The sequence below is a fragment of the Oryzias latipes genome, chromosome 17, assembly GCF_053564925.1.
Source record: "Oryzias latipes strain Hd-rR chromosome 17, Olatipes_Hd-rR_3.1".
Lineage (NCBI taxonomy): Eukaryota > Metazoa > Chordata > Actinopteri > Beloniformes > Adrianichthyidae > Oryzias > Oryzias latipes.
The window spans coordinates 17821953-17846615 of NC_136253.1; the positions used below are offsets into that span (position 1 = coordinate 17821953).

Consider the following 24663-nt stretch of genomic DNA (forward strand, 5'->3'; position numbering starts at 1 on the left):
ACATCTACCTGGTCACCACCATCTCCTGTAACAAGAAGCAGTCAAACAACTACAGCACAACAGTTACGAAGGGACAAAAAATGATGTACCTCCTACATCAGCTCAGTTTAACCCACTGGAGCTGCAGTTTCACAGCTAGTTTTAAAGAAAATCGTGTCATTGGTGTCGTTAACATGTTCTTGTGCAGGACATATATAAAGACAGTTAATCTTAAAATTGCAACTCAGAGGTGAATTTCTACTGAACTCCTGCTGCTCTGCTGAAACCATGTCCTAGAAAAGCGACACAGGCTTTTGGATTTTGTCTAAAACCGGCATAATGTTCCGGCATAACAGCACTGAACAACACAGTAGATCATAACATGATTGGAGTGGAATTTTAAGAATGACCTGAAGGGATTAGTTGGTTCTCTTCTTCTTCATCGCTGTCTGGTTTGGCTCCATTCACAGCAGAAAAAACCTGCTACATTAAAACAGAACTGTAGAACAAACCATTGGGGCTGATCAGTCCTGCATGGTTGACTTATATGTGCTTCCTGTAAATCAGAAAGACGGAAGGTGAAGATTCGTGCTGATTCCTCACACCCAGAACACCATCTGTTGTACTGCTCCCTTCAGGATGAGACACTACAGGCACCAACTACCAAAGTTTTTCCTGGAAAGCATTCAGAAAAAAGAACTGATGAGATTAGGTCTTTGTCAGTAACAGTGGAAATAAAGCCATAATTTACATTTTTTATGTTACAATCACTTTGTGTCCTGTGCTTTATATTATAAGTCATTTCACATACTGTACTTTATGTGAAGCAATGCACACTTAAGTATTTGTTCTAAACTTTTATTATTTGGGTGAACGGGTACTGAAACATGATTTCTTGTATGCTTTACATGTGTAGCATTAAACTGATTTGATATGATTTTGATTTGTTGTCTTTCTACACTTGAATGTATATACTAGGGTATATAAGTGAGTGAAAAAGCACATAGCAAGAATAGAAATCATTGTAAAAAGAATCAGACAAGAAAAGAGAACCCACATTAACAAAATACAGACTGACATTTTCTTAAAGCCTGATTCTCTCCAAAATATTTGTATGAAAGGCTACTATAAGAAAAAGGCTGTAGAAAAAAAGAGAGTTTGGTGATTTATTTGCTCAGTACTCTCATTGGTGTCATTTGTGTCTATATAATCCACATGAAGTGATTGGCTTGGGATGTTAGCTTCTCTTTTCTGATTGGTTGCTGGGAGCAGCCTGTATCAGGGTGAAAGCCCACATACAGGCCTGGTCATTTCATTGCAGCACACAGAGTTCGGCTTTCATCTGACCAACGGTTTCGTGGGCCACCAAACCAGCAGCGGATCCCGGTGATGGCTGTGTTGCTGCTGCTTACTTATTCCCATGTGTTTCTCATTTTTCTCATTGGCAGTGGTAAGCATGTGTCTGGTTCTTTCTGAGTTTTCATTAAGAATAGCAAGTCAATAAGTGAATGCGTGAGCAGCATTGAAGTTTTTCTGAAGGATGTTGTTCATTGTGAGTAATTTTTTTTTTTCCAACTGAGCTTCTTGTTTAGTAGCAGATGGCTTTCACATGGAACCAAACCCCTGTGATTCAAACTGTACTGGTAAGTTGTCACATCTTGAAATGTATTTGTTGCCAGCTTTCAGATCAAATAACTTTTAAGCTTTTTCATGCAACTTCAATTTTGATGTTTGTCACATTGTGCAGGAATTCCCGCTTCTGACCTGGCACATCAGATGGGCGTGAGGTATACTTACAGGTACACCACAACGGTGGCTACCATCCTACATGGGTCCAATGGTGGTAGGAATGGCCTTGTTTTGGACTGCGTGGTTGATCTTTTTGTGGTATCCAAATGTCATTTAATGATGCAGGTCAGCTCGTCAAAATATATGTAAAATTTGATCTAAAAACCATACGATGGCTTCATGTGCGTGAATGTCCAACAGATAAGGAATTCCCAGATAAAGCGACTCTCCTCTCAACATGAACATCCAGTGCAGACCTTGAAAAGTCTAAGGTCGTATCCTATCCTGTCTGTTTTTTCTTAAACTTTGAACATTTGTAGTGTGCCTCCAAAGTCATTTTATTGTAGCTCTCACTGCCAAGAAATAAGCTCCTCTGCCTGACCTGTGAGTGCTGTCAGGTCCCAAAGAGGCTCATCTGGTGTTTTTGTTTCTCAGGGAGTCGCTTGAGAAAACACGCCTCAAGTTCTCCCTCCGGGGTGGAAAGGTCACAGACCTCTGTCTCCAGGAGGGGGAGCAGGTGTGGGCTCTCAACATTAAAAGGGCTCTACTGAGCATGCTCCAGACCTCCCCCATGGTCATTACGTTCAAAGTGGAAAAAGAGGTGCGTTGACAGTCATTTATAAATCCAATGCCTTGGTGGATTTGGATTTTACTTAATTAGCAGAAACTTCCCTTTTATGTTAAATCCACAGACTGATATTTATGGTGAATGCACAAGTAGGTATGAGAGAAGAGGGACTGCACTGCATAAAACCAGAGATCTAAAGCAGTGTCAGCAGTGGAGGCTGGATGACTTCTGGCCTCATTCAGTCACTCTTTCTGAAGACAAGGTGAGTTGGAGCAACCTCTGTTTTTCTCCAAGGCTTTAAGTGGGGGAAATAAAAAAGTTTTAAAAAAAAGTTCTCTTGAGAAGACCAAGGTCATAGTTTTGGGGATAATCTGGAAGTCCACTGTAAACACAAACAGCTATATTTTGTCCAGCATATCAAGGATACAGTTATTTTCTCCAAAGTTTTGTTTTGAAGTGAACCTTGATTTTTAATGCTTTTTTCTGCAGCTACTTCAAATGGAGTTGGACTGTGTTCAGAGACATGGAGAGTCAGTGATGGTGGAGGTTAACTGCACTGAAACTATTTCCATGACCTCTCCAGTGCTAACAAAGACCCAAACCAACTCTTCCTTATTTCTTCTCACAGCCCAGCCAGGCCTTCCAACAAAATCAGGTCACAGTTGTGTTGGACCATTGTTAGTCTCATTTCAGAACTCCAATTTCTCAGTCATTTTGATTCTTTCTTTTCTATTGACTTCACTAGAGTCTGCAAGCCCCAGTGTGCAGGCCGACATGGAGTTTGAGAAGGAAGGAGCTTTGAATCTGGAAGAAACTAGAGCATCAGCAGCACAAGAAGTTAGTCAAACTGTGAGGCTGTTATGCAGAATCCCTTCAGTTCTACAGAAGGTAAGCCAAAACTTAACCAGTCTTGTTTTAAAGGGCTTACATCATGCTTTTCTTAAACCTTTCAGAGTAAACCGTAAAGATGAGCAGTAATGACTGATTTAGACAAGCTAGGTAAATACAATCAATACATAAAGACGTCAATATTCTTTTTGAATCATTACAAAAACTAATACTTATGTGAAGGTATGCAAGATGATGATTGGATTGTTTTTAATACAGCATTTTATGGCTCTTTTAAGAATTTGAAGTCCTAAATAGGAACTCTTTCAATGCACTTTTTCAAGTGGAGTTTTAGTTTTGCATTACAAGGTAGCAACAGTTCTTTTTAATCCACCTAACTTTGGTCCCGAGCTTCTCTTTAAACTTGTCTTGACTTGTTAACCTAAGAAATAGGAGCAGAAATACACCCAGGTTGGTTATATCTGATCATCTGCTAGATTAAGCAAGCGTGACAGCTTTGACATAGACGAAGTAAGGGAAACTTGGTCTGTCTGGAAACAAATAAGTCTTGGTGCCGTTCACTGGATGCATGCAAACTTTTCAGCAGAACAAACTGCAAGACAGAGTCAAATAAATTAGGGGATCCAATTTTTTGAAATTTCGATACAGAGAAACAATTAAATACATTTAAAAAACAGGTCAAATCTGAAAAATCAAGACAACAAAAAACCAAATAAAAGGACAATTTACTGATTTTACATAAAGCATGACTAGAAGGACTAATCGGGTCTCTTTTCAAATTCAAATTTGAATTAGGTCTCATTTCATCTTGTTTTTTCAGTTCTGGTAAGAAAACGTCATGAAAAGATTAGTACTGAATAACACTACAAAATTGTTTTCCTGATTTTTGAAATAGGCTGCATGGTGGCACAGTGGTTATGCTCTTTGCCTTACAGCGAGAAGGATGTGGTTTTAGTCCCAGCTGGGGGACCTGAAACAGAACATCAATGGGGGACCTTTCTATGGGGAGTTTGCATGTTCTCCCTGTGCATCCGTGGATTTTCTCTGGCTTCTTCCCAACGTCCAAAAAGATGGTTAATTGGTTACTCTAAATTGGTGTGAATGTAAGAGGGCATGGGTGTGTGATTTGTGGCCCTGCGACAGACTAGCGACCTGTCCAGGGTGTCCCCTGCCTTTGCCCACGAGGGGCCGGGATAGGCTCTGGCAGCCCAGTGACCCAGAAAGGGATAAAACGGGTTTAGAAAATGAATGGATTTTTTAAATGTTACATTTATTTTCTTATCTGTATTTACTCTTAGGTTTCTGAAGAGTTCCTCCGTCTTGTGTTCCAGTTAAGAAGGATTGCATTCTCACAGCTGAAAACACTTAAGCGAGAAGCGTCTTTCAAGTGCCACAACGCCTGGTCAGTGTTTCCTCATTGCAGTGTATTAGTTCTATTTCCCGCAGATCATTCAGCTCCTAAAAAATTACCATCTTTCACAGGATAATCAAATGGGAGTTCATGACACTTTATGTAAAGTTACTGCAGTTTAAAGTATTTCCATTTTTTCTTTTTCTTTTCTGCATTTTTTTTTTGTATCTCATAAACATTCAAGTTCAAATCAAAATTACAACAATCTTCGTAAACACAAAAGTCTGTTTTAAAAATGATACTTTTTTCCTTTTTGACAAATTAACCAAACAAAATATGCAACCTGGTTCTGTTTCTAAGATTGCCCAAACTGGTTATTTTTTTGGGAAAGCAATCAAATATCAGAGCTGTCTCCCCCTCTGGTCATCAACAGGAATCATCTCCAGAGTTCTGCATGTTCTTCATCTCCCAGCAACCCCAGGGCAGGGTTCCTAGATGCCACACACCTGACTCTCCTTCATTGATCAGCCACAGCGTACTTAAACACTGCACTGAGCCTCTTTCAGTGTGCAGTATTGTTTGAATCACTCTGTTGTCATCATGCAGTGGTGTAGCTGGCCCTCTGGCCCTCTGGCCCTCTGGCCCTCTGGCCCTCTGGCCCTCTGGCCCTCTGGCCCTCTGGCCCTCTGGCCCTCTGGCCCTCTGGCCCTCTGGCCCTCTGGCCCTCTGGCCCTCTGGCCCTCTGGCCCTCTGGCCCTCTGGCCCTCTGGCCCTCTGGCCCTCTGGCCCTCTGGCCCTCTGGCCCTGTCTCTTCTCTGATGCTCCCATGCTTGTTATTGACTCCTGCCTGCCTGACCCTGATTTAGCTTTGTGAACCTTCAGCTGAGCTAATAAACCTGCTGTATTTGGAACCAGCCGCCTGCCTGTTCTTGTGATGGCTAACTGTTAGTGAAAGCTCAAAATCCAGAGGTCTTGAGTGCTTCTCCACTTCTCAAAAATTCAAACATGCCAGATAACTGACGTGATGGTGAAATGGGTTTAATCTACTGTCAGAGCTATTCATTATTAATGAGCAGTTATTATTTGTGGGTTTATTATTATTGTGGTTCTTTGGCTTTAAAGAAAAATGCGTATACATTGAATAAATAATAGGTTAGAAACTTAAAGGAAGTCAAGGACATATTCTTACCTTATCATCATGAAATAAATAAGTCATTCAGAAAACAGCAATGTAAAAAAAACAAAGCTACTTTAAAAAATATTGATTTTGAAATCTGAGGTTCTGAAAAAAACATAGAATTATAATAATAGACAACATGATTAAAAAGGAATATTTTAAAAGGCTTTTTTAAAATAATGAACAGGTTTTTAAAGCAAAATGAAATATATTTTATAATATAATGGTTTATACAAAATCTGTATGCAGGTATTTCACAATTTCACGATCTTTTTATATATTTGTGAGAGATGTATTGGTTGATTGTGTGATTGCACATGGTCATATTTATTTTTTAAATTATGAACAATTTGGGGCTCCATAGCTAAGTGGTGGTCATGAAATTGCACATTAACAAAATGTAAAGCTCTTTTTTCAAACAATACAACATCGGGTAGATAGCAGATTTAGCAGAAACTGATACTGCTGTTGACTGACAGTTGACTGTTTTAACAGGCAACCGTTGTTGGATGCATTACCAGCTTGTGGATCTGAAAGCTGCATTATGCTCCTGAGTGACCTGATTCGGGACAAAGAAGTGGAGGAGGGGCAGGCTCACTCTTTTCTTACCACCATAGCTTTCATCCCTCATCCATCACCACAGATCATTGGCTCCATTACAGTAGGAACTTGGGGGAAACACAGATGATTGTATCAAATCTCTCACAAATAACATTTTTCCTGATGAAGAGCATCTTCATAAGTGATATCTGCTTGTCTATGCCAGGCCTTACTGGAGATCCCAGAGCTGCGGCCTAAAGTACTGCTGACGGGATCATCTTTGATCAATCAGCTGTGCCAAAAGTCACACACATCCTGTAGTGAGCTACCTCAGGTACAAACCTTTGAAAGGACGCTTCAGAAAATGCTGGGTGTGGGCTGCGAGGGAGATAAACTCAATCAAGTAAACGAGGTATGATATCTTTATTATGAAATAAATAGTAAAAAGGAGTTGTGTAAATTTTATTCCTTTGGCAAAATGTAAAAATATATGTCTTTAGGAGACCCAATGTCTACTCAAAAGTTTGAAAATCCACAATATTCACATGATCACAGGACACCACAGATTTTATTTGTAGTTTTGTGAACCTCAGCCCTACTGTTTTGCACTTTTATTCTGAAATGCATTCGTCTTAGAACCCTACTCAACTACAGTTTATTTTAGGCCATTAAACAAACATGTAACAATAACTCAGTGCTATTAACTGTTGTTAATAACTCAATGTTATTTACTGAAACTGAATTTTGTCACACTTCTAGAAATTCAGCCACATCGGAAGATTAATGGCACTTAATTAAATGGGTATAGCAATCATGGGGGCAACTAATTCTGCAATTTAATATTTTGACAAATACAAAATATGTCAGAGATGTTGAACAACGTATTTCCTGTGCTGCACAGTCATAAAGTGAAGTTTAAAGCCATAGTAAGCAGAAGTTCAGTTTGCTCGGTTAGCTCACATTGGAAACTAAGTGGGGACCTTGAGATTTGGCACTTCATAGAATCTGCAAATATATTATCTGCCTCACAGCTATAAATCCTAATATTTAATTGTTTAATTTTCTTGACAAAATACACTTTGTTTTACAGTTCATCTATGTTTCTGCTTCAAACTGTAGTTTGACTTGCAGACTTTTACTTGATTTTGAGTTTAGTCCTCCGTAGGGAAAGGGCTTTCTGCGGAAACCCTATTGGCTAATATCTGTCTAAATTAAAGCTATTAACTATACAGGACAGTCAATCTTTCAGCCCCGAAGTTTGTCCCACGAGTCTTGTTTGCTATCTGTGACTTTGCACCAGCTGTAGAAAGCAATGAAACTGAAAGTTTTCTTTGTCTGATAGCTTGCATTAGTCTAAACAAACCATTTGTTTCATCACATGGAACTATCATAATGCAAATGCAAATAAAACCCTAGGTTGTCAGTATTTCAATTGCCAACTTCCATAACAATACACTCACTCGATTTTGGTTATACGTATGTGTACAAAGAAAGGAAATAAAAATGAAAAAAAATGGCTCACAATCTACTGTATGTTGCTCTGCAGCTCCTTTATGTCCTGAAATCTGTGGGGAATACTGGTTTGTCTGCTGCTGCCTTTATCCCACTGTTGACCCGCTGCATCATGGGCCATTCGACACCCCTGGAGCTGAGACTCGCAGCTGTTCAAGCTTTCAGGCGCTTTCCCTGCTCAGCCGATGTGAGTTTATTTGGACAATAAAAAGCAAAACGAAATCAAAGATGGTATTTTCGAATAGATAGTCCCCGAATTCTTTTTTTTAGCACATTAAGTTGCGCAGAAACAGGGAGACTAGCATACTTTCCCAAAAATAAGTGGGCAAGAAAATCAAGTTTTTGGAGAGTAAAGGGAAGTTATAAAGTCTAAGTTTAAAACTCAGTTTTTCAAACAAAAATATTAAAAAAACAAAAGTTAGAAAATGCATAAAGCTGTTGTGTCCTATTTTTATGTGCTTCATACTGTAGGTGGTGTTTAAGTAATGTGCCAAACATATTTACAATAGCACAAGTGACATGTTGTTATGATTACTGCAACTCCATATATAATTTGCGCAATATTTCAAGCTTTAATTTAGTTATAGTATTTTGGATGCCCCCCCAAAATATGGTAAAAGTTCCACTTTATTCAATTGTTTGTAAGGAAACATGTATAGAGAAACAAATCTTAACTTTATGTTTGTTGGACAGACATGTCACAATGCCGTATGGGAAATGTACAACCATGCTCCTGGGGATCTATTTGACTTTATAACTCCTAATTATCCTTTTGCCATAGATAAACTCATTTGATATTTGTCTTCTTAAATCTGATATCTGACCGATTGCTTCCCTGATATTTTTCGCTCATTGTTTGTTTGTTTGAGGCTGTACACAGTCGTGGCAACAACTGAATTTCCCAAGCTGGGATCAATAAAGTATCTTATATTGTCTTGTCTTTTGTCTAAATAAAGTGATAGTTTAACCTCAATGAGTTGAGAAGAAGGTGAAAATTGAAAGTTTCACAGGTCACTGAAAGTGTTTCCCTCCATCAGCGGTCGGTGCTGTTGAAGCTGTACAGTTCTTCCCAGGAAGACACTGAGGTCAGAATTGCTGCATACCAGCAGCTCATGCTCTGCCCTGGCCAGGACGTGTTTGATGTGGTGAAGACAACACTGAGGAGTGAGACATCCAGCCAAGGTCAGATCGGTCGCTGTGTTCTGTAGCAAAGAAATACCTACAACATGTTCCATGATTCTCAATGGAGGATGGTTGGAGCAAACAACTTTTTAGCGTTAGAAGAACTTAGAAAAAGATGAAAAAACTGTGTGCGTATTGCAAAACTTGAAAACGGATACCAAACAATGTTTTAACCTTTTCACTTTCCTTTGGGGTTCAGGTTGATCACTGTTAATATATATTTCCTCTGTTCTCATGTTTTTCTAGTGGGCTCCTTTGTGTGGAGTCATCTGACAAATGTCCTAAGAAGTGAAGACCCTATGAAGCAGGCTTTGATCGACACCCTGCCTGATGACATCATCAGCAGAGATTTTGAAGGAGAGTTTCTTAAATACTCTTTCTACTCAGAACAAACCTTTGCCTCTGGTAAAACAAATTTGTATTTTTTAATTGTAAATTCCAACAATAAGTGATTATATTCAATGCTTCAAGGTAACAGTCCATCCATTCCTCTACGTTGCTGTTGTTGGTTTTTTTCAGATTTAGGAACTCATAATGTTGAAACGTCACTGATTTTCTCTCCAAAATCCTTCCTACCCACATCTGCATCTGCAAATGTGACGATGTATGTTAATGGTAGAGCCTACAACATTCTGGAAGTAAGTTTGACATTTGTAAGAAAAAATACATACTGGTAGATGATAATTGATCTGCTTTGAATTATGGAATAATTTGGTTTTACACTAGATACTTAGATATAGACCGCAGGTCTGCATCCTGGAGCCACATCTATCTCTTTTGTCCGTTTATTGAGGGTCCTTGGCTTTAAAGGAAAATGCTAATAAATTGAATAAATAATAGGTTAGAAAGTTAAAGGAAGTTAAGAACAAATTCTTATCTTCTACTGCATACCAGTTTCTAGTTGAGGTTTTATCAAAGTTCTTCACGTATATAATTGCATTGATATGTATAGATTTTTTTTGTTCATATTCAAAAGTAAAAGGAGAAAAGAATGATGGAGAACTAAGTCATAACGATGAAAATGCCATGTTTGACTTTCTTGCATTTTTTACTCAAGTACGTTTTTTTGTCAGTGGGAAACTGAACCAAATGGCTTTTAGCACTGAATGCTGCAGATCCCTGACCAAGACCAAACCTGGTCCTGATAATGATGTTCAGTGTTCCACATCCCAGGGGTTATTTTCTGTAGAAATAATTACACAACTTTCTCTTCCTGCATTTAGGTGGACATCCACATTGACAACGCTGAGCCACTTCTAAAGAACTTCTTTGGAGACATATCAGAGAGGGAACCTTCTGCTGCACCCGAAAAACACAGGGAAGGAGGGAGAAGGAAGACAACCAAGGAATCCCAAGGAGCAGGGAAAGAAAAGTGTTCGGCTACCACCGACTGTTACTTGAATCGGGCGAGGTCTATGGTAAGACAGTCTTTAAAGGTCATCTTTGAAAGTGTTCAAAGCCTTGTGTCAAAAGATTAAGCAGATTCCTTTTTTGCTGTGGTTTGACATTTCAAACATTCAAGGCTTTTGTTGTAACACCTTACACTCATTTTTCCCATTTTGTTTCATGTAAACATGAATAAAAAGTAAAGTGAGTCTTTTTACAAGTAATCAGCCTCAGACGAACAGTAATCGTCATCTTACCATATAGAAAAAAATAATCAAAAATGTATCGGGGCTCACCGACTTAAAAACTTACTCCAATGAAAATTGTGTTTTTGGTGTTTTTAACAAGTTCTTGTGGCATTTCTCTGATAATGGAGGGCATATCTTAAGACAATTGAGCTTCATTCAAATTGTGTATCAGGAGCAGAATAAAAAATGCCATTTGAAAAAGATTTGTATTTGTGACAGAGAAAAAGCTCTGGGGGCGGACCACAAAGTCTGATAAAACAGAGAGCTCTCAGAATTGGGAGGGGATGGGGGGATTTTCTAATACCTGACGCTCTGCGGAAACTATATTCTAGAAAACAAAACAAGTTTTTTTTATTTTAGCGAAAAATGACATGATCATAATTAAAAGATAAATGGGAACACTTTTATATAAGATCAAAAGATGATTGGAGTGGGGACTTTAAGCCCTGGTACCATCTGGCTCAAATCAGGACATTTGACCAGCAGTATTTGCTGTGCCCTCAAAACCCCTTGTGTAATGCCCCTGACACCAATTATCAGGGCTCCCAAGGCATTGAATGTAAAAGAGTGAGTGTACTTCTTAAAAAAAGGTCACTCATAATGGGCTTCCTCCGTAAAGAACTGTATTTGATTAATTATTTTTTGCCAGGAGAAGTGTTAGAGAATTTTCTCAGCCACATTATTCACTTCTTATTTTGGAGAAAAATAACGTTTTTTCCAAGAGATTCAATCTCTCCAATGAGATTGGCTGTAATACCAAAACTTTCTAAAATTCCTCTTCTAACATCCTCAGCAGATTTGTCTACCCATACATCTTCCTGGTTGGCATTTGCTTTACTTATATTGACTACGACCTGTATGTCAATAACAAAAACAACATAATTAGTGTAACAGGCTGGAGCAAAAATGTTTCACTGGTTTATCATTTAGCAGTAAGAAGCTCACAAAGAAAAATAGTCCAATAGTGCCAAACCATGTTATATATTGTCTTTTATAGCACAAAGTTCTTTGCAGTTTGCTTTTTGTTGTTTTTTTCAGAAACAGATGCATGAGCAGTTGTGAAATTGAGGTTATACCTTTAAAGAACCATGTCCCAGCACTTTTATCAATCACACCAAACCAAATGGCTCCAGAGTCCCCCAAGCTGGGCTGAGGCTCTCCTCCGCAAGCCAACCTTACTTTACTGTGAAGAACCAAGCTAAATGAGGCGAACTTTGGGGTCAAATTTGCTCGAATGCATGAGCATTCCTCTCAAAAAATGTTAATTGACAACTTTACTTTGGGGCACATCTTACTAAAATAAGATAGTTAGAAATGTTTACACTAAGGAACTGAAATAGTAGATTGTGTTTATATCTGATTTTTTATTTTGCTTATTTAAAAATGTTCAAAAAGCTTTCTGCTTTTTGCAGGTCTTTGTTGGAAAAAAAATGGAAGAGAATAAGCCCAGATGCTGGGGAGGCATGAAGGTGTTTGGGAATGAGATCAGTATTTTTACCTGCAATGAGATCTACAGAGAGGTCAGCCAGGTGTCACCCAGTATGGCTGAACTGGCTGTGAAGCTCCTGAAGGTAAAATTTGTACACAACTGACATTTCTTTCTCCATTTAAATGCTGACCTTTTTCTCATGTTGTCCTCCAATGTGTCCTTCAGGGTCTTGATGTTCACCTCAGACACATGTCTCCACTGCTGACAGAGACAATGGTTTTGCCATCTTTGTCCGGTTTACCTTTGGAACTGGCCCTGAACCTAACTTCTATGTTTTCACTGTACCTTAATGGAAAGTTAAATTACAGGGATCCTTTTCCTTATTTCTTGAACGGATATATCAAACCCAGGTTCAAATTAATGTTTTTTTATGCAATTGTACTTTGAAATTCATTCCACAGCCACCATCATTTCCTTACAAGTGAGTGACAGGATTTTTTGGGTTTCAGCATTTATTCGAGCCTGTCTGCCACAGTGGGAGTTCACAGTGTGCTGGGTCAGGCCGCTGTGCAGTGGATTGCTGAGCTGAAGAGCTCCACCAGTCTGGATGGCAGCATCCAGATGGAGGACGGGGGCAACATTAGGGTGGTGCTGAACACACCAGAAGACTCAATGGACATAATCTCTCTCAGGTACACAGCACCTCAAAAGCATCTCTAAATAAACCTGCAGACTGTGCAATGACAGAATATTTTTCTTTTGTTATGTAGGTAAGAGATACTTTGAACGCAATTTTTACAGTTGACTTTTTTTGCACAGTCACACTTGACATTTTACCAAATTTGTCTTTTTATATTTTACAAATTTCAAAATCGTCACCTTTATACAGTTTGTACAGCTGCTACGTGTCCTTACCACCATGTCTATTGTGTTTAAATAAATAAAAAAGATTATGTAGATTACCGCACATTCAGTGTTTTTTTTTATTTTGCATTAATACAATATTGAATTGTATTTTTATATTCCAACCTAAGTATTTTTTTTTCTTTACATATCACAATTTTGCTGATAATTTCATTATTTTACTTTTCTAAAAGTAAAATTAGAATAGATAAGAAACACTTTCCATTTTGCGTTTCTCTTTTAAAAACTATCTATAAAAACTCACCAATACAAAGTTTACATGTTGGACAATCATACAAAGCATTACACTGCATGTATGTGATGAATACAATTTTAACTAGAACTATGATATTAAGGGCTTAAGATGGTTTTGATGTTTTCTCATTAACTTCAAATTTGTGTTCCATAGCTCCAAAGTGTTTCAGCTCAGTGGAGACCACAGAGAGGAGATAAAGGGGCCGAAAAATCAAGTCCACAAAACCACATGCACACCAAAAACTTGTATGTCTCATTTATTTAATTTTCACTTCAATCATCTTTTGCTCTATTTTAAAATCATTCCCAGTGTTCTTTTAGTTAAGATGGGAGAAAGCACAATAATAAAAAAAAACTTTCATTCCAGATCATAGTTTCTGCAGAACGGCACTATCACCAGATTCACTAGGATTTAAATAAAGGAATAAGCTACTCAGAATGCAGTTTTTAGCATACATTTTTTACCACCCTACCTCTGATCGACCTCTGATCAGAAGATCGCAGGTTCGATTCCTGCCTTGTCCGGCCATAGGTCAAAGTGTCCTTGGGCAAGACACCAAACCCCACCTTGCCTGTGTTTGGCAGCGGAGCCACCATCAGTGTGTGAATGAGTCTGTAACTGTAAAGTGCTTTGGGCCTTCAAGGAAGGTAGAAAAGCGCCATACAAGTAAACGCCATTTACCATTTAACCATAAAATAAATAAAAGACCCACTCCAATGAAAATTGTGTTTTTGGTGCTTCTTGTAATTATGGAGGGCATCTATGAAGAAAATTAAGCTTAAAATTGCAATTTGAATATATATCTATTCAAATCATTATGAATCAGGAGCAGAAACAAAAATGCAGTTGGAAAAAGTGAGTTAGTGTGACGTACAGACCACTACAGGACGCCACGAGCTCTCTGCTTCGCTCCATTCTGATGCATCCACTTGCAGACGACTAGATCCATGTAGGTCATAATTTCCCTTCTACTAGCTGGCATCCATCTGGCTCAAAACTCCACAGCTGGACAACTCCAATATTGCTTGCTATTTTTGTTGCAACCATAATAATAAGTTAGGGGTGTGAGGGCTGTAAGGTATAGGAGAGCGTGTACATGTGTCAGGTTGGGGGGTTGATGAAGGACCCAAAATGCAGAGACGGGAGGTGTTTCAACGTAAAAAAAAAAGTTCTAATACTGAAACAAAAAGAACTGTTGAGCAGGGTAACCAAACAAAACCAACTGTCAGGGTAACCAGGACCACAGGGAATCAGATGGTATGGACCAGCACAGAGGAAGGCAGAGACAAGACTTATATACAAACAGGACTGACAAGACACAGGTGAAAACGATCAGGAGAGATTGGGACCAGGAAAGTAAAACTCAAAAACAAAGAAAAGCAGGAAACCTTCAAAATTTAACAGGAAGCAGAACTCTAATATGACAGAAACAAAACATGAAAAAAACTAGAACAAAAAAGAACCCCAATCATGACAACATGTGGATGATGGGAAGGGTGCGGGTTTACCCTGTGCCAACAGTCCCCGCTCACAACTCAGCGGTGAATTTCTAATTAACTCCTGCCGCTCTGCAGAAACTACGTCCTAAAAAACAACAGTTTTTTTTCTATTTCAGTTAAAAACGGCGTAATCATTATTAAAAGACCACTGGGGACGCTTTAAAATAGATCAAAAGATGATCGGAGCAGGAATTAAAAGTTTTGTCCACTTTTAAATGACTCTGTGAAATCATGAACATTTTTAACAAGGTTCTACTGTCTTTCATCAAAAATATACAGGGTCCAAAATATTCGGCTGGCAACTGTGCTCTAATGTCTCGTATCCATCAGCTGCCGCTGGTTTGACAGTCCCCGTGTTTAGACCAGCCCATCTCTCCCTGAGGCTACTGAAGCTGGACAGTGGTCTCCAGTTTTACCTGCTGGAAGCCTCATACTTCCTACATCATCAGGTGAATTTGTCTGAAGTTCTCCTAAGTTTTTGTGAAATTTGACATTGCTGGTTCTTTCTTTTTCTTTCTCTCAGTCTTTGAAACACAGAGAAGTGTAAGATGAGTTTCCTCCTTATTTTTTTTTCACTGTAACATAGAAAGGTTCCTGGTTCCCAAGAGATGCCTCCATTCACCTCCTGCTTGCCACCCCTCAGTCTTCCATTCCCAGGGATATGTCTGTCGACCTGGTCATCAACTCTCACAGAGTTCTGCTCAGAGTCACCCATCCATTGAAAACCATCCAGATACAAGGTGCTAACTCAACTAGCCTTTTTACTAAGAAAACATCTTGAAGATCTCTCTGATTTTCTTGTCAAAACATATTTCATTCAGGTCAACTTCAACATGAGAGGAATATAAAGTCTGGAAGACTGGAGCTTGTGATTGACAGTTTTCATTATTATATCATGGCAAGTATTGCATTGCAATGTTGCAATGATTACACATCTTTCCCCTGTATGGATTTAACAATGATCTCATTCATCATAGGGTTTGGTTGACACCCACACAGTTCTATCTGAGCAGAGGACACACTATTATCTTGAGGCTAAATTGTGTTCTGACAACCATCCCATGATCTTATCTGCAAATGTGACCCAAGAACTTGGTAGGAAGACCAGTGTTTCTGCCACGGTGAAGAACTTATTAAGTGAAGTGGCATCTCTATCAGGTAACTTTTGTTACTTTTTACGCATCTTCAAGAGATCATTGAAAGTTGATGGACACTAACGTCTGTTTTCAGTTGCTGTGGAGTGGCGGTGGGACACCAGCACCAGGCAGTATTCCCTGGAGGCTGAACTCCTCTTCCCTGGAGTGGTTGGATGCAGGCTGCTGGGGCTGATGGAGTCAAAGGTGGGATCGTGGCACTCTGGGCTCAGGCTGAAATACAGTATAGGAGGTGAGGAGGAATTCCCCAAACAGTCATGATTTCTAGTCATGGATCACTCTCATCCAAAAATAAATGTTTTGTGCTCAAACTGATTGTACAATTTGTGTCTATAGTTAACATACCACTGGTAGAAATCGACAGAGTTTGAAAGACCAAAGTGCGATCCATCCATCCACCCACCCACCCATCCTGTTTCTTAACTCACTAAATCCTTCATGGGGTCACAGGGTTGCCTGTTTCAGCCACTGTTGGGCGAAGGCATAACCTGGTCAGGTCGCCAGTCCATTGTAGGGCAACCAAAGTGCAGTGAAAAACTGCAGGCAAATAGAAGTTGCTATAAAAGTAAACAAAAACAAAACAACTCTTTGCTAAAGCTATCTGATTAACTTATAAAAAGGTAAAACGCTTGCCTCTTCATCATAGATTTCAATCAGGCTCAGAAAGAATTAAGTGACACAACATCGAAACAACAGGAAGTTTGTTGGATTAAACTTTTAATTTTTCTTTTAGCCAGAGGTTTTTTTTCTTTTTGCAAGCAATAAATGAAAAAATTATAATAATTAATACTTTATCTATCCCACAATGGGGAAATTCTTTCTCCGCATTTGACCCATCCCCTGAAGGGAGTGGTGGGCTGCAGGCTGGCCGTGCTTATGGAGAGACAGTTGGCTTGGGAGAGCGGGGATTGATCTGCCAACCCTTTGGTTGTTGGAAGACCTGCTCTACCGCCTCAGCTAAACTGCCGCCCTTATGCTGCATATGAGACCAAATATAGCCTACATGAAGTATCAAAGCAAAAGGATCTGATTAAATACTACTTAATTAAAAATTAAAGAAAAAAACTAGTTTAGTAAAAAAATCTCGATTCTTTAACTGGACTTTTTTTGTTTGATATAGGAAATGTGGGTAATATCTAAAATAAGTTTGATATAAATCTGTTTTGTACTTTTTAATTGTATTATTCCATTATTTTTTATATTTAAAATAAACCAATAAATCAAATCAAAATAAAAACATTGGTGTGCAATGTCATTACTCTGATATGAGATGACTGAATGTCTGATAGATAAAACTTTGCTGTTGAAAAAGCATTTCTATAAAAGTAAATGTTAATAATACTTAAATAGGCATTTTAAGATATGAGCCTTGACCTGACATTAAATTGAAACAAGGAGTGTAACAATTAATTTTCAACGATCCGATGCATCTTTAGCCAAAAATTAAACCAGTGTAAATACCTGGTACTGAACATCGCAGGGGAAGTTTTCCAGATTCCTTGAATTGCAAGATAATCAAGTGTAAATTAAATATGCATATAAACAAACAAGTAAACAAGATTTAATGGTAAATTGTCAGATCAATCTGGTTGGATTGTAGGAATAGGAATTGGTCAAACACGTTCTGCATGCTAATAAAAAAAAACATTTTTATAATTTTGTAGCTTTGAAACATTTCTTCAGTTTCATAATAATCATAATAATGAAAAGTTCATGATGTTAATGTTTTCTCTTAATATATAGGGTAATGAAGTGTTATCGTCCAAACCTTTGTGTAAAGATTGCAAGTGTTTCACCTTTAAAGATGTGAAAAATTTAGCAACTGAACAACATACAAACTGGGGACAACAGAAACACTACGGGCATGCACAGAAGGATGCAGAATTGTTGTGCTAATTGATGACATCTGCATGGGTACACATGTTTAAATGTGCATGCCCCAAGCCTCATGCCACTCTTTGTTTTGGTGTCTTTCCCAGTCTGGACAAAATCATTAAACTTACACCTGTTAGAATGAGAAGTTTAGGTGCAGTATGTGTTTGTGGAACAGAAATAAGAACCATAGGCACACGTTACAGCTATAGATAATTAATTGAAAAAATTGTGATTATATTTACGGTTAAGACTGTTAACATTGTTGGAGATTATTCACCAACAGATCTAGACAGAGACCTTTGAAACAGTCACTTGCTGTTGCACCATGATTGTGTTTAATGTTCGCAATCTGGGTTCTGTCCTTGAACTGAACACAAAAGCCAAAAACAACAAAGCAAAGACATGGCAACGCTATTTAGACGTCATAATATTTAACATCAAAAAATCTACCTCTGATCAAAAGGTTTCCAGTTTGGTTCCCGTTTTGTTTGCCCATGTGTCAAAGTGTCCTTGAGCAAGACACTGAACCTCACATTGCTCCTGGTAGTTTGATTTGGCAGCTCTGCCACCATCAGTGTGTGAATGTGTGTGTGTGTGTATGGATGTATGGGACTTGCAACTGTAAAGCGCTTTAGGCCTTTGTGAAGATAGAAAAGCACTAATTAATTAAAAGCGATTTACTATTTAATGTCAAAACATCACTTTTCAAATATCCCCAACAAATCTAATTGTGATAACCAATTAAAAAAAATGGAAAAAAGATTTGTGCAGATCCATCCATCCATTTTATTCTGAGTAGTGGGGGGAGCAGATTCCCAGACTTCCCATAAGGCCATGCTGACGTACTGTGTGTAGAATTGGTTTCCATTTAATCCATCAAGTAACATTATGGATTAAATGGTTATTAGTTGAATTACTTTTCATAAAACTGTGGGGGTGGATATTCTTTTTTTAAATCTTCATACTGTGCCCTTATAAACTCTAAAGGCTTTTTTCTTTTTTGTTGTTTTACATTCTTGCAGATGATGCCAGGCTCCTGCACCAGGAATGCTTCACATCACAGAAACTGAAAAGCGAAAGAGATGCAAACCTCACTTACATCGTGAGGGCTGATCATGAATTCCACTGCACCAACATGGATCCCATTAATCATAAGGTTACAGCAGATGCATGCACACATTGCTAACACATAGTAGATGGAATTGCAATGTATTACTTTGGTCATAAGGGTCAGCTTGCAGGTTGGTTTTGCTAAATGGTGTTTCTTGTTTAGATCCACCTTAAGCATGAAGAAGGATTCAGCCACATCTATTCAGTCCTGGATGTAAGCTATGGCAAAAACTGGGATGATAAAAATAACAAGGAGATATTCTTCCTGAACCAGTCCTTCAAAAATCTGTCCAGTCCAAACCACACCAGTTACACATTGGCAGTAAGCCCACTCATAGTTTCTGACTTTACACGGTCCAATGTTTAAATTGATATTTTCCATGTGCTTTTTTCTAGTTCAATCTACAAGTACCAGAGGCAAATCTCAATTGTAGAATTCAACTTCTGCACTGGCACTTACTGCAGCTTGGCTCTGAAAGTACCACACACCTAAAAATCAATTACAACAACCAGATACCACTTGTAGCCGAATTACACTGGAAACACTTAACCAAAAGTTTTCAGCAGAAGAAATGGGAAGGTACAGCCTCGTCTAATTGTTGCATGTGTGAATTGTTGATCTGGAACACACAAACTATCATTCTTTGTTGGTTCAGCCATATTTAACATGGATACTCCCTGGATGTACATCTATACCTCCCATAAGCTGAGCCAGCTGCACCACCACACCTTGCAGCTCACATCAGAGCTGATGACCAGCAAGTGGCTGAGCATCCGTAACCTCAAGATGAGGGGCTTGTACAGGTACAGGAGCAGAGACAAGGAGGTCCGTCTTGTGCTCTACACACCAGCCACCACCTACCTTCAAGTAAGCAGTTAAGCATTTGGTGTTTTTAAATTTGCAATAGGCTCATTTTGTGCTGAAGTGTGCAATTCTCTGTTTTGTTGTGAGTTACATTTTTTTGGTTACATCATTTAAGTCTTTACATTTAATGTCTAATTAAAATAAAACATCACAACTTTTTTCTTTTTTAATTGGGGTTTTCTTTTTCTGGATCTCGGCAGGTAGGGGTGCAGAGTGCTGTGAGGAAATGGGCTGTAGAGGCTTCTGGCTCCCTCAGCTCACTGTGGACTCCTTCTCTGAGAGGAAACATCTCTGTGGAAATGTCTAAATTCCTTTGTGCTCTGCACATGAGTGCTTCTTATGGCAAGCAAAACATCAGCTTTATTGCTACTTTGAACACTGCTGATAAGGTGGGTGGATACTTTGTGCTGCATTTGCGAATGTGGACAGTTTCCATAAAAATGTGAGGCTGAATTGTTTCAATTTTATCGTTTGGAGACCTAATGGTACTTTGATCTTCTTTTTCTTGTAATGTTTTTTTTAAGATGTTGAGAAAGAGACAGATGACATTGAATATGACCTCATCAAAGCCAAGGACTCCAACCACTGTTGTGTTTTTGAAGGCGTCAGTAGAGGACCTAAGAAGGGACAAAAAGATGTTTCAGAAAACTGCAGTGCTTCAGCTGAGGTTTGTCTCTGGATCTGGGACATCATTTGTTGGTGTACTGCAGCTCATTTTTTGGTCTCTATCTTTTGTTGGACATGTGTTCAATTTTCATATGGAAATTGTTGAACAGGCAGCCCTTCCAGTCCTTACCCCAGGACTTCCTTCTGCAAAAAACCTTCACTGCTGACCTCCAAAAAGGCTGCTACATCCTGGAGACTAAAGCTGCTGTTAATAATAAAGAAATCCTCCACACCCTGACATTGGGCTACAGAGCCCCAAACCCCTTTGTAAGTTAATTTTTTTTTACCCCAGATATCAAAGATGTACTGTAAATATCTAAATTCCAGCATTTGTTTAATGTTGTATATCTGCTAGATAACAAGTAGGACAGATGTTGACTGTCCTCTTAAACATTGTAACTTAGTAGCTCCTAATAATTTCAGCCACCGTCTGTTAACTTGCCACAAAACACATTGAATCCATATAGCACTTCTGTGACCTGAATAACATCAACATGGAATCTAACAAGGCTTATATGGTTCTCACCGCTGTATGTATCGCAAAGAAAACTATCCTCCTAAACTGGAAATCTAAAAATAATCTTAGCATCAGCCACTACAGAAACCACATGTCAGAGCATATTAGTTTAGAGATAACGTCTTCCACAAAAATCTGTCGGCTTCAGACTCTCCCTGGCTCCAGCTGGTTAGTCACATCACCTAGTAGGGGTGGGATGGTGATAGGTTGAGCCGGGTCCTGGCTGGTTGGGTGGGCCGGGGTGGGTTTGGGGGGGTGCCGTTTCTAGCTGCCTGGCCGCTCTGGGAGGGGGGGGCGCCTACCGCGGCCGGCTGGGGGGCCGGTCGCTCGGGGGAGCCTTCTCCCCCGGTTGTGCCCATCCGCCCGCTCCTCCCCGCTCTCACCCAAACAAATATTGCACACAGGCACATAGGGCTCCGGGAACTGGATGGGAGGGGTATGCTGGCGGGGCTCATTGGGGATGCCCCTCTCTGGGTTCTCATTGGCACCCGCCCTCCTCCCCGCTTTTTACTTGCATATTAGACACTCTGATTCATCTAGGGCCTTGTGGAGAGGGTCTAGTGGAGGGGGTCACGGTGAAACATCCGTGCTCACCTTTCGCTGGCCCCCCCCACAATTTTAACTTCCTCTGTAGACACACACACTGCATGCTAGCAGCACACACACAGCAAATACACACCACTCATAGAGGGACCCCGGAGTGGGGGGCTTTGCGGCTTGGCAGCGGTGGAGCCCCCCACACTGGGGACCTCCTATTTTACCTGCAGCACACACACAGCACTCCCACACCTCCATACATGGGTGGGGTCGGGGGGGGCGGCCGCTCTTCACCCGCCTGGTCCTCTCAGGGCGTCCGGGCTTATGGGTATCCTGCCGGCTGCGGGAATGGTCGGGCGTACCAAATGATTGTGAGTATCTGTGCGTGAGTGCATGGGTAGGACGGACCTGGGGGCTGGATCGCTGGGACCCTCTGGGGCTTTCCCTCCCCATCACAGAGAGGGGAGGGCACTGAGAGGGTTGGGGAGGGGGGCTCAGATATTATGGCGGGGGGGGGGGGGGGGGGGGTGTTGTAGTGTGTAGGGTTGTAGGGTTATGGGGGGTGGCTGTGGGTGCCTGTACGGCTAAGCGCTCCTGTCTTGTGGCCTGGGGGCCGGACACTGGGTTCGCTTGTGCCTCTGGGCATTGGGGGGCCCCCCCAATGCCCCCAATCCCTCTCTGTGCCTGGCTGGTGGGGTGGGCGGTCCCCTCCTCCTCCCCTCCCGGGCTGCCTGGGTCCGGATGCTGGGGGGGCTTCTGGCCTGGGGGCTCTCCTCCCCTCTCCTGGTCTGGCTGGTCTGGCTGGGTAGGAACTGACTCCCTTTATGAACACACGGTTCACGTCGGCAGCATGCATGTATCTCCACCCCCACGTGCACGTGCACACTGCCACACTGCTCCCTGTCTGCTTCATCCCTCCTCCTTACCCACAGTGTATTGATGGACAGATTTTTTTTCGCTCATCTTAGTGTCATATTTTCACCTTTGATGTAACATTCGTCTTTCCAGCAGATCTGGTATAATTGTTACAGCTTAATTTAATAACTTATTCAAATCAGTGCTTGTATCCCCCACCTTTTCACCTTTCTTCCTTTTACTCTCTTCCACCCTCCCCTCACATTCTTCCCCTCTCCCTCCCCACACACACTAAATGTAACAAATAAATAAAAAATAATACGACAAAAAGGGGTTTATACCAATCTACACTCTAGTTTCTTGAAGCTATATGACCTCTTTTTGTGATAGTAAAACCTGTCCAACACAAAAAGCCTTCAGCTCTAATCTGTTTGCTCAGCTGTTGGACAGAACAAGTTAAAAGGAAAGCGAAAAGAGAAGAAAAAAAAAAAAACATATAGCACTTCAGTAACTGCCTTTCACCCCTGATATTATTAACTGGGTACTTCAAAACACTGATTAAGACTAGACCAGGGGTCTGCAACCTGAGGCTCTGAAGCCACGAGTGGCTCTTTTATCCCTCCACCGTGGCAGTCTGGTTAAAGAAAAATAAAAAATGTTTTAATTTTAAAAAGTGACTGTAAAGCAAAAAGTAAATAAGTAGTAAAGTGAAAAAAATTAAGTATATTACTCCAACTTTAGTCTCCCTCTTTGACAAACAGCTGAAACACAGTACATCACTGTGCAAGGCTTCTGACTACGACAGCAGTAATCCTCCAAAAAGCCGTCAAGCGGTTCAGCTTCGTAGTTTAACAAGGTTGTACAAAAACATTTAAAACAGATTTTGAGAGTCGTTTACCACTGAAAATCAATTTGAGGTCAGTAAACACAACCCGGATTTATTTTCTATTTTTGAACAAATATGAGGATTTTAAGGGTGCCCCCTGTGGTCCAAAAATACAGTAAGGGTCACTTGATTAGCTGTAATTTAATTTAGGTTTACAAATTTCTGGCTGAGATGCACAACAGACAGTAAAATACATTTTTTGTTTTTTTCGTTTTAATCCCTGCTAATGTGGCACTTCTGATATTTGCTGCATTGAGATCATTCTATGTAATACAGGGTGCCTTTTATTTTGAAAGGAATTCATTTGATCCTTTGTCTAAAGTTAAAAACTATTTCATATTTAGAAAAAGGGTACTTTCTCTTTACGTTTGTTTTTTATGCCAAAAAAAAACAATAGTTCCTATACATTTATCATAATACTAATAAGTACATAAATACAAATGAGTGTCTTATTTTTTCAAAGGATGAAGTAAAACTTTGTGGCTCCTACTGGGTTTTGACCAATGAGAAATCGACCCGAATGGCTCTTTACGTGTTGAAGGTTGCAGACCCCTGGTCTAGACCCTTTTTCAAATGAAACACAGTTCTTCTCTTTCTCTCCATTGGCTAGTTTTGAAGTAGTAATAAAGCAACAGTGCCACCCCTTTTCAAGCTCAGAAGGTTATTGGCAGTTTGACTGCTGGCCAGAGAAAAGTGTGACTATAGCACAGTATGGTATGGATCAACTGGTGTGAATAAGCCCTAACTGAATAGTTTTGTTTAATTTTTTTCAGCTTTGCTCTGCACTGCTCCATCCATTCAGTTCTGACACAGTTCCATCAAACTTGACACTCTGCATTACAGTCTCCAGCAACCAGGTAAACTATCTGTATCTTAAACAAAACAACTTTTCTTTAAATATAATTGGTGTAAACAGTGATTTGTTGTTTTATCCTGTTACCTTTTAACTTATTGATGAGAATTGTTGCAACCTAATGCTGCAGTCACACATACAACTGCCACCGTGCGGTAGAGCAGGATCATTAGAATCTTCAAGATAACCCTTGTGCTATCTTGTGAGGTCAAAATGACCCCACCCTTACATTGACGTGTTCTCCCTACCATGACAAAGGTGGATAAAGGTGAAGAGAATTTCATGTAATCCATGGACACCAGTGAAGATCACACATATCATTGAAGAAAAAAGGTTCAACGCACTGTCTAGTGGGTCTAGATGACCCAATCCCAACGTTAAAGTGCCTAGGATAGCACAAAGGATGAGCTTCCAACCCAATTGCCACCCAATTTTGGGAAAAATTGTCAGCGTCATCATAAATGTAGATTGCGGCCGTCAGGCAGCAGTCAGTCAGACGGAACGACATCATTATAAAGTTGGGTGGCCACAGGGTGGCGGCAGCCGGATCGTCGGCTGACAGCAGCTCTGATTCGACGAAGTGTAAATGTCTCAGGGCGGTGGCCATCCATATCAAGTGCCACCGGCTAACAGCCAGCCTATAGCCTAGGGGTATATAAACTGTCCTAGCAACACTTC

The 24663-nt window shown here is 40.0% G+C and overlaps 1 protein-coding gene across 7 annotated transcripts in view; it reads left to right on the top strand.

Annotated features, from left to right (window-relative positions):
• Window positions 1-1254: 1254 nt before the first annotated feature.
• LOC101165344 (uncharacterized) overlaps window positions 1255-24663 on the top strand; it is a 50497-nt gene continuing 27088 nt past the window's right edge. For 4 of the 7 annotated variants that reach the window (XM_078935395.1, XM_078935399.1, XM_078935396.1 and 1 more), the window contains exons 1-33: window positions 1259-1429; window positions 1560-1622; window positions 1727-1893; window positions 1969-2039; window positions 2203-2368; window positions 2460-2597; window positions 2825-2990; window positions 3081-3223; window positions 4483-4586; window positions 6208-6373; window positions 6479-6664; window positions 7799-7951; window positions 8802-8946; window positions 9193-9351; window positions 9466-9584; window positions 10170-10364; window positions 11993-12151; window positions 12235-12419; window positions 12519-12701; window positions 13322-13413; window positions 14947-15116; window positions 15254-15407; window positions 15489-15565; window positions 15645-15825; window positions 15898-16053; window positions 18719-18852; window positions 18970-19128; window positions 19203-19386; window positions 19463-19674; window positions 19872-20060; window positions 20196-20338; window positions 20448-20604; window positions 23906-23989. In XM_078935395.1, the coding sequence (XP_078791521.1) occupies window positions 1369-1429; window positions 1560-1622; window positions 1727-1893; window positions 1969-2039; window positions 2203-2368; window positions 2460-2597; window positions 2825-2990; window positions 3081-3223; window positions 4483-4586; window positions 6208-6373; window positions 6479-6664; window positions 7799-7951; window positions 8802-8946; window positions 9193-9351; window positions 9466-9584; window positions 10170-10364; window positions 11993-12151; window positions 12235-12419; window positions 12519-12701; window positions 13322-13413; window positions 14947-15116; window positions 15254-15407; window positions 15489-15565; window positions 15645-15825; window positions 15898-16053; window positions 18719-18852; window positions 18970-19128; window positions 19203-19386; window positions 19463-19674; window positions 19872-20060; window positions 20196-20338; window positions 20448-20604; window positions 23906-23989 (4821 nt within the window). In that variant the 5' untranslated portion in view covers window positions 1259-1368. Of the gene's footprint in view, window positions 1430-1559; window positions 1623-1726; window positions 1894-1968; window positions 2040-2202; window positions 2369-2459; window positions 2598-2824; window positions 2991-3080; window positions 3224-4482; window positions 4587-6207; window positions 6374-6478; window positions 6665-7798; window positions 7952-8801; window positions 8947-9192; window positions 9352-9465; window positions 9585-10169; window positions 10365-11992; window positions 12152-12234; window positions 12420-12518; window positions 12702-13321; window positions 13414-14946; window positions 15117-15253; window positions 15408-15488; window positions 15566-15644; window positions 15826-15897; window positions 16054-18718; window positions 18853-18969; window positions 19129-19202; window positions 19387-19462; window positions 19675-19871; window positions 20061-20195; window positions 20339-20447; window positions 20605-23905; window positions 23990-24663 lie in introns of all 7 variants that reach the window. The other 3 variants (XR_013650723.1, XR_013650722.1, XM_078935397.1) reach the window with 3 other exon arrangements.